Genomic DNA, 9,467 nt, shown 5'->3' on the forward strand with positions numbered 1-9,467 from the left:
AAATCATACAAATATTTACAGCACAGTTGACCAGTTTCGTTTTCAGAAAATTTAAAAGTGAATAAGGTGGACAAAAACATTTTGTCAGATTATATTTAACAATGAGACACTGTGCAGTTAAAATAAAAACGATTTTAGATAACTTTAATTAAACTATTTGAAATAACACTAAAACATTATATGTTGTCGCTGTTGTTCACTGAAGTACATCAGCATTAGTTATCTTAAAGGGCAAAACTAGTTTAAAATCATAGTTTATGATGTCTTCGAAATATAAAATTTATTTTTTAAAATAATCATTAGTAGGTCAAGTTTATTTATGCATGGGGCTTCGGTGGATAAGTAGTCTCAGTAGTACTACATGTATTACACTACCCTGTTTAAACAGTGGTTGTGAATTCTGATCTCGGAAGAGGACGATGCATTCGACACCTATCTCAATTGACTAGGATTTTCAGTTATTTGTATCTAAGGCTGGCGGTTCTCTCCGGCTATCTTGGTCCTCAGGAAATTGCCAATAGTACTGAAAGTGGCGTTAAATACTAACAGTAAATCAATCACTATCTCGCCTGTGTGCACTTCTGAATGATTATCACAAGCAAATAATGATAAAACAAATGGATTTTTCAAACGAAGATGACGTTGTTAGTCACTCGGCGTCATAGTTACCATATTGAGACTCTCTGGATCTGATACCAAAATCAAAAATATATCCGCCAAATATACCGATATAATCACTTATTTACGATACTAGCTAATATAAGACTTGAGGGGTCCACTTCCTATATACTCGGTGATAGGACGTGCCGCTGGAACAGGTCATTTTTTCAAGCTTGTAAATATGTGAATAGGAAATACATGTATATAATAAGGTCAATAAAGTTCCTATAACTTCGTCTGTCATCTTTCTCCGTGTTCCCGGCTGTGTTTAATCAACCATCTTTCTCTTTTGCCACTTTGGTATTCCACTTTTATATTACACACAGAACGAAAGGTATACATTTTTTAAATCTAAATTATACGAAAGGAGTGGGTTATCAGAAACACAGCGACAACCCCTATCAATTAAGTATTGAAGTGCCCCCTCGAGATTATCGGGTTGTGTATCAGCTCCTTTTTCTAACAGCAATTTCACAATATTCTGATTTTCTATCATACAAGTATATATCAGAAGTGTTTAGAGCGCATTATCGGCCTGGTTAACAGTACATCCTTTGTCTAAAAGTTAACGTACTATCTTTTCGTGTCCTTCTCTACACGCAACTATCAGAGGCGTTTCTCCCATAAAATCAGGATTATTAATTTCAACACCTTTGTCTTTTAGCAGCTTAACTATATCCTCGTTTCCAAATAAACAAACAGTGATAATAAGTGTAATAGAGACAACAACCTGCACCCGTAGGCAATGTCCCTTAACACAAATGTGTACTAGTTCGGTGAAAACTGATGTCACACTAAACTCAAAATCATGAATGAACTGTCTTTTTTTGTTGTTGGGATGAACAAGTAGTCAGCCACGTCCACACTATGTGTTTGTTATATGTATTACCATTTGTATGCATCTGATGAATTAAGCCTTTTTTAACTGATTTGTATAGTTAGTTCTTACGTTGAACTGTTACAACACTGTTCCTAATAAAGGGGATGGGTGGGACCCCACTAACATGTTTAAATACGCTTAATGTTGAGTACTGAATCTGAAAATGGATTACATGGTGTACATGGTATAACTGACTTATATATTAACCTTGGAACCAAATTTTAGAAATCCTTATGATGAAGTTCCTGCGATAGATGCAAGTAATAATATTCATGGAACAAATTGACGGACGGACGAACAGAGGTAAAACATTATAACCCCATTTTTTTAAGCAGGTATAACTAGAGGCTCTAAGGAGCATGTGTCGCTCACCTGATATTTTTATTTATAATTGATGCATGAAATAATGTAACCTTTATATATTTGCTTTAGTTTCAAAGATATAAGTCAAAAACTGCATTTTCCCCATATATTCTATGTTAGCCATATCTGCCATGTTGGTTGGAAGTATGGTCATGAGACACATTTTTAAAACTAAATACTATACTGCTTGTTGTGGCCATGTTTGGTTCAATTTGTCTCAGTTGCTTCAGGAGAAGACTTTTGTGGCATCCGTCGTGTACGGTATAAGGGGATTGTAGTTACGACGTAAGGAACATATCTAATATCATCTGTGGAACGGTTATTCCAGAACGGTCAACCAACTCGTGATGGCGTCCGTAAAATTTTCGAAGGGATGATTTCAAATTCACCGTTTGGAACTCTTGATTTGATAGCTTCCTTGTGAGCAGCAACCCCCTATCAAGAAAATTATGATAGGAAATAGAAGCACAGAAATAGCGTATCAACTGCATGGGAGATATATTCCCCGTATTCAGGTGCTGCTGGAATGTTGCTACTTAGAAATGGAAAGTTCACAATTGGAAAGCTGAAATCATCTCTTTTGTCGTAAAGTTTTGTTTTCAACAGACCCTCATTGTCAATTTCTAGATGTAAGTCAAGATATGAGGCCGACTTAACTGTATCAATGACACAGAAATTACCAACAATAGGTCACCATACGGTCGTCAACAATGAACAAAGCCCATGCCGCATAGTCAGCTATAAAATGTCCCGAAATAACAATTTAAAACGAGAAAACTAACGGCTTATTTATGTACAAAAAATGAACGAAAAACACATAAACAAACAACCACTGAATAAGTATACAAAACAAAAAGAAAAAAACAGTACAAAATATGTTAAGAATCTCATCTAAAATATAGAATGAAATTCAAAACAGTGTGGCTGTGGCCATTGATTGGCACATTAAATTCATCCATTGACTGGGACAATTTACGTTAACGTTTGTCTGTAACGACCACTGTTCACGACGTACCTACGATAGACATTTAAACTGTGGGGTCACCAAAGGTTTCTTAACGCCTTTAATTATAAAATAATTCGACAAATTAATCAGGAATAACCTTTATGTTTTGATTTATATAATTGATATAAATCAAAACATCGTGTTATTTCTGAATATTTTTCGAATTACTTTATTAAGGTGTTGAGAACCTTTGGTGACCCCATAGTTTAAGTGTCTTTAAAAAGCACATAGTGAGCAGTGGTCGTTACATACAAACGTTCACCTAAATTGTCCCAGTCAATGGATGAATTTAATGTGTCAATCAATGGCCACAGCCACACTGTTTTGAATTTCATTCTAAATGAAAATAATCCTCGTACAAAATAAATATTTATATATACCGAAAAGGTGACTAGATGCTCTGGAAGGGTAATTGACATATTTTGAATTTTACTTATTATTTAACAGCAATTTTTAAAAAAATACATATTTGAACAATACAACAGAGATTTTTTCATCACAGGATCGGGATATTGTAACTTGATAAATGAATTCGAATGTGGAATGGTGGTAGTTAACCACTGATCCAAGAAAAGACACGTATATGTCAATAAACATGATATTAAAATAAGAAGATGTGGTATAATTGAAAATGAGATGTCTGTTTATTACAAGCTATAGATACTGGTAGAAAAAGCTCCAGTAAAATTAAATGTTATCAAGGATGGGAGACAACTTGTTATCTGAAAAACAGAGAAAACACAAAATCCTTCAACATGATTTATTTTATATCAATGTCACGATTCAGGAACATTTCAATATTCCCAACTATAGCATCCGATAAACGAACGAAACAGTTGGTGTTTTTTTTTTTTTTTTTTTTTTTTGTTAGAACAGCATTTTATCAAACCACATTTATATCTTCAATATAAAAGTAAGAAGATGGGATATGATTGTCAAAGCTAAAAAAATTAATGGATTTAAGCAATTATAGTCGGCTGTAAAAGGTCCCGACATGAAAAATAAGACTCAATACCTTTCGAATTTAACTGACGGCCTAAATCATAATAAAACAATTTACGAAAAACATATATGACAGACATGAACCAACGACAACCACTGAACTACGGGCTATTGACTTGAAACAGGTACATAACAAATTTGGCAGAGTTAAAAATGTCTGTGTGCGCTCATTTCTCCCCAAAACTAGCACAGCACAAGACCAAACTTTAAAAAATCAGTTGAATGATCGGATCATCATTTAATACTATCATTGACGATATCAGACCAGGTGCGGGTCCCGCCTTTCTGCAAAAGGGGGATCCAAACCACGGAACACCCTGAAACGTCCACAAAATTTAAAAAAATCGAAAGAAAAAAAGGTTTCAACCACCAAAACTCCCTCTCCCCGCATACCGGATCCGCTAATGCAGGTTACATCCATTCAAATAAAATCTTCAAACATCAGTAACACTTTTGAGTGTGAAATTTAGCTTTAAAAAAAATGATAACAATACCAAATAACAAACTGTTATTAAATCATAACAGAAAAGGGAGAGAAAAATCAAGCCAGACATATATTGTATTGGATTGCAGTAGTTTTAATAAATATTTATATGACAAAAGTATCATGGAAAACATAAACTGATCATAAATGTGGCAGAAGAGATAGTAGTAAGCATTATCTACTTAAGAGTTATAATTAGTCATATGCCACTAGAAACTATTACAGCAAAATGCAATGAGTGTGTAGGTAAAGGTAATACCTTTGACTAGCTTGATTGCTACCTGGACCGTGAAGTCATAACAAGGTAAAGTATGTTACCCTCCTTTCTGAAAAGTCTATGTGGCCTAACGATGAAAAGAAAAGCTACAAGCGATTGTACAGGAAGGCTCCAAGTTATATTACAGTAAACTTGCAAGCGATTGTACACTCAACAAAAATATCCGACATGGAGAAAATTAATATATTTGGATTTCTACTGGGACAATGGCTTTAAAACTTTCAGACAGGTAAGACTATATATCAGAAAAGGTACAATTGAAAATTCAGGTAGCAAACATTGATTTTTCGATGTTTATTTGACATTTTTGATCGCTGTTGTGTGACAATTTTGATCGTTTTACACGGAGCTCCACCATTCTAAGGAAAACATTTGGATGCATATATCTTTCTTATTATTTTATTGGTTCATATTTACACAAAGAATGTTTTAGCTATCAAAACTTGAAGCAGAAACGTTATATAGGAACATAAGAGTTCGTCAAAGTTTCCATCAAGCAGCTTGTTTTTTTGCAAATGTCGGAGCCCCGCTTGACAGTCTCCCGAATGACCAAATTATTAGAAAACCGTACAGTTCCGTTCCCACACTATGAATATATAAGTTTTAAATTAAAATTTCTAACATCAGTTCGTCTATAATGTGCTTAGCCTTGAGCATACGGTACTATAAAATTGGAAGCTTTTATTGTTATTTACAATAACTATGTTTGATTCCTATGATAAATACAATATATAAATTATTCAAATATCATTTTTATTATGGTTTTTTTTTATCTATTATTCATGTGTTTCTTTGCCTAATACGTGTGAATTCACATTACTATAGGACGTGTCACAGTACTTTTCTATCCCAAATTCATGTATTTGGTTTTGATGTTATATTGGTTGTTCTCATCGGGTTTTGTCTAATGCTTAGTCCGTTACTGTGTGTGTTACATTTTAATGTTGTGTCGTTGTTCTCCTCTAATATTTAATGCGTTTCCCTCAGTTTTAGTTTGTTACCCCGATTTTGTTTTTGTCCATATATTTATGAGTTTTGAACAACGGTATTCTACTGTTGCCTTTATTTTCTAAAGTAAATGACAAATCATCAGTTAACACAGATACTGTACGTACATCTTCAGCATCTGACTTTACTTGATGATCAATCATAACAAAGCAGAGGAGTCGCATGTTTCATCAAAACATGTATAATGTGCCATATATGTCTCTAAAAACACCCTGGATAAATCAACAGTAGTCGTTTGATAACCATGATTTGCCTTGTTGTTGTTGACATTCTCATAATTGAGGTAGTTATTTGTTGGTGGATATTGTTTTAGATGATTTGGATGTATTTGTGTATCAATCTTATGGTTACAAGACAGTTGATTATAAAGACTTGTTAAAATTGAATTAACATGGATCCTCAACGCTGGTGCTAAGACACTATGAAGGCATATTCCAACAACCAACCATCTTTTCTGATTCTCACTTAAATCTGATGGTTTTACTGTAAAAACACCAAGAATAACAAATTACATTGGATGTCTATTTATCTAATTCATTTTATTACAAACGAAAGTAAACCAACGCCTGATGAATCTGTAGTACGATATAGAGTTCCTAAAGTGGATACCTCGTGTATGCAGGGTAGTTATGATAAAAAAAAAAAAAAAAAAAAAAAAAACATTAAATGTATCTAGTCTTATTCCAACAACACTTTAGGGACTGCTGCAGAAATTTTATTGATCGACATGTTTCGGTATCCGGATGACGGTAGCAGTCCCTAAAGTGTTGCTGTTATAAGACTCTCTACATTTTATATTTCATTTTATAAATAAAAATATGCATTGACTTTAAGTCATCTGTTTGCCTATAGGACTCTGCTTTAACATGTATATGATTATTAATCGTGCATGTACGTACATGAGTTTCGTGCATTTTTTTCTTAGAACACCATCATATCAATCAGTCAAAATTCATCAACTGTTCTATGATTGACTTATTATGACACAAATATTATAGCAATGCCTTTTGAGCAATATCTGATAACTATAGGCTGCAAGGAGCCTGTGTCGCTCACCTGATTTTTTTTTTTTTTTTTTTTTTTTTTTTTGTTAACAACTGACTGCTGTTAATAGTTTATCTATACAAATATTAAAGATAATAGCTTAAAACTGCAAATTTTCCTTAAAATTACTAGTTCAAGGGCAGTTTCGTCTCAACCTGATGAACATGTTTTCCTCCGTGTCATATTTACTCTAAATGCTTTAGAGACAGAGATATAAACCAAATTTGCATTTTATCCCTTCGTTCTATTTTAGCCATGGCGGCCATGTTTGTTAGCAGACTGGGTCGTGGGACACAGTTTTCAAACTTAATATCCTAATATTGATTGTGCCCAAGTTTGGTTATTTGGCCTTGTTGTTCAGAGGACAAGATTTTTTAAAAGTGAACGACGACGACGGACGACGAACTCCAGTGATGAGAAAAGCTCACTTGACCTTATAGGCCAGGTGAGCTCAAATCGAGTGTTGCAAAATGACTTATTACATTTTCCAAACAGTTAAACAGAAACAAATCAGCCTGGTAATGGTTAGTGTCGGGACAGGAGTGCTTGCGTTTTGGTTGTGATATCGTAGTGGTTTATGCCCACCAGCATTGACATAGTATCAGCTGTTGTAAAAATTGATGGATGATAATATGTTTATTAACATGCAGTCGCGTATATACTTATATAAAACAAAATATGAATGATAATAGGCTCATGGCAATGCAGTCGCTTTTGTGTTTACATAAAATTCATAAAGTATTTAATCGTATTTATTTTGGACTGCGGAAGATTAAGTTCATATTGTGTACTGCTGGAATAGTTTTTTTTAAAATGTGTATCACGCTTTCTCAATATCCTTCGATTATTTGTGTTGCTGCAATATTGACGTTTATCATAAACTTATAGAAAGAATGGTTTAATTGTATCCCATGATAAAATTTATTTGTACATATGTTTATTAATTAAATTGGAGGATAGGTTTATTAACAAAGACACCGCAAACTTGAAACCAGTAATGACACCTAGGATGCATAGACTTCTTAAGGAGTGAACAATACTGAGATATATGATGCTTCTAATCATCGCAGAGGTAAAACATCGTGATTCAGAAGGAATTGGTGGATTGTCAACTCTATTTATGGTAAATCTGACTAAAAGAACCATTGAAGCACCAAATCATGCATTTCACATTTTACAGCATGTCTTACATTCTTTTTAGCATTTCCAGATTATGAAGGCAATATAACAAGATGATTTAGATGGCATTTAAACTATTATCCTAAATTCTTTTTGACACGACATGTACTTGAATATACATGGTGACCTTCTGCTGTTGTCTGTTCTATGGTCGGGTTGTTGTCTCTTTGACACATTCCTAATATCCATTATCCATTTTATGTATCTCTAAGTTGACTGTTTTGTCTATTTCTCATGTATGCATTAAGTTAATTTATGTCCCCTTATATAACCAATGTATTGTGCTTTTCAGGGTCAGTCCAAAGTTCTAGCTGTGCTAGTTTCATTTTGAATTAAGAACATGACGTTCTGATGAAAATATCCCTTATCAAATAAAAGAGCACAAGTTAAAATTCAGAGGAAGAGAGATTTAAGACCATCAGCTATGCACTCTTAAAAGGACCCACTAGTGAGAGGGATATGTTTAACATTTCACAGAGGTTTTATACTTTTACTTTTAATTATTCATCCCTTATTTTTATAAACTATATGTGTATGCATTGTATCCGAGATTGTATCACAGATCAAGTTTATTCAAAACAGTTTTATCATCAACCTAAGAAATAAATCTTGAACTTATACTAATTCCAACACCAAAAAAAAAAAACAAATATTTACGTGTAATCTATACTAGGTGTGCATCTTGAATCAGATAGACATACCAATATCTAGTGGAATATTTGCAGCTATTAGATCCAATTCATCCTGTAATTCTTTTGGTATTGAACATTTAATGCCAGCTGATGTTGAAGGTTCTTCGTCCATTGTGTGCTCGCGATGTTCACTCAAACTCATTCGTTCTACATCCTCCATTTCCGTCTTTTCATTTTTTCTACCACAATTGCTGCTTTTTTTTTTCTCCATATTTCTGGAATTCAAATAGTAGTATATACATGCGTATATATTTTTATATTATAGTAACCGCTCAACGATGTAAGATCTGTAAATTTGCGGAAGCATTTTTTTTTTTATCCCTCGCCGGGATTCGAAACCATCCTGCTGAGATATCGGACGACGGCAGAAAAAGACATTCCTTGAGTACTCCTAAACGGAAGATTATATAGACAGAAGAAGAAGTATATAATATGAGTTATTTTTTTTTTCAAAGTTGATGCTTTTCTAAAATTGTTTAACATTTCACAGAGGTTTTATACTTTTACTTTTAATTATTCATCCCTTATTTTTATAAACTATATGTGTATGCATTGTATCCGAGATTGTATCACCGATCAAGTTTATTCGTTCATTGTGTGTTAATTAGTGTTACTGCGTTTTTTAATTGAGTTTAGAAGCCATTCCAGTTGATATTTTATAGTGTCTTTCTATGTTGTGATGTTATACTATTGTTTCAAAGGAAATGGTTTGGTATTATTAAAACGTTTAATCCCGCTCCAACTGTTTGCACCTGCCCTATGTGTCCTAAGTCAGGAATCTGATGACAGTGATTTTCAGTGGTTGTCGTCTGTTTGTGTGGTTCATTAGTGTTTCTCGTTTTTTATATAAATCAGACCGTTGGTTTTCCCGT

The 9,467-nt window shown here is 33.5% G+C and overlaps 1 protein-coding gene across 1 annotated transcript; it reads right to left on the reverse strand.

The window, feature by feature from the left end:
• Positions 1 to 5,819: 5,819 nt before the first annotated feature.
• Positions 5,820 to 8,795, reverse strand: LOC143070940 (uncharacterized). The gene is made up of 2 exons (XM_076245041.1): positions 8,605 to 8,795; positions 5,820 to 6,163 (listed from the first exon to the last, which is right to left on the reverse strand). Exons 1-2 carry the CDS (start codon positions 8,753 to 8,755, stop codon positions 5,820 to 5,822), a joined length of 495 nt encoding a protein of 164 aa, XP_076101156.1. The 5' UTR covers positions 8,756 to 8,795.
• Positions 8,796 to 9,467: the final 672 nt, after the last annotated feature.

Source organism: Mytilus galloprovincialis, chromosome 4, assembly GCF_965363235.1.
Source record: "Mytilus galloprovincialis chromosome 4, xbMytGall1.hap1.1, whole genome shotgun sequence".
Taxonomy (NCBI): Eukaryota; Metazoa; Mollusca; class Bivalvia; order Mytilida; family Mytilidae; genus Mytilus; species Mytilus galloprovincialis.

What these genes read in the sequence shown, in the direction of transcription:
- LOC143070940 (XM_076245041.1), bottom strand. Translation starts at nt 8,755, where the DNA reads ATGGAGGATGTAGAACGAATGAGTTTGAGTGAACATCGCGAGCACACA. An exon ending in AAATATTCCACTAGATATTG is followed by an intron (nt 6,164 to 8,604) that starts GTATGTCTATCT and finishes GTGTTTTTACAG; the next exon opens with TAAAACCATCAGATTTAAGT.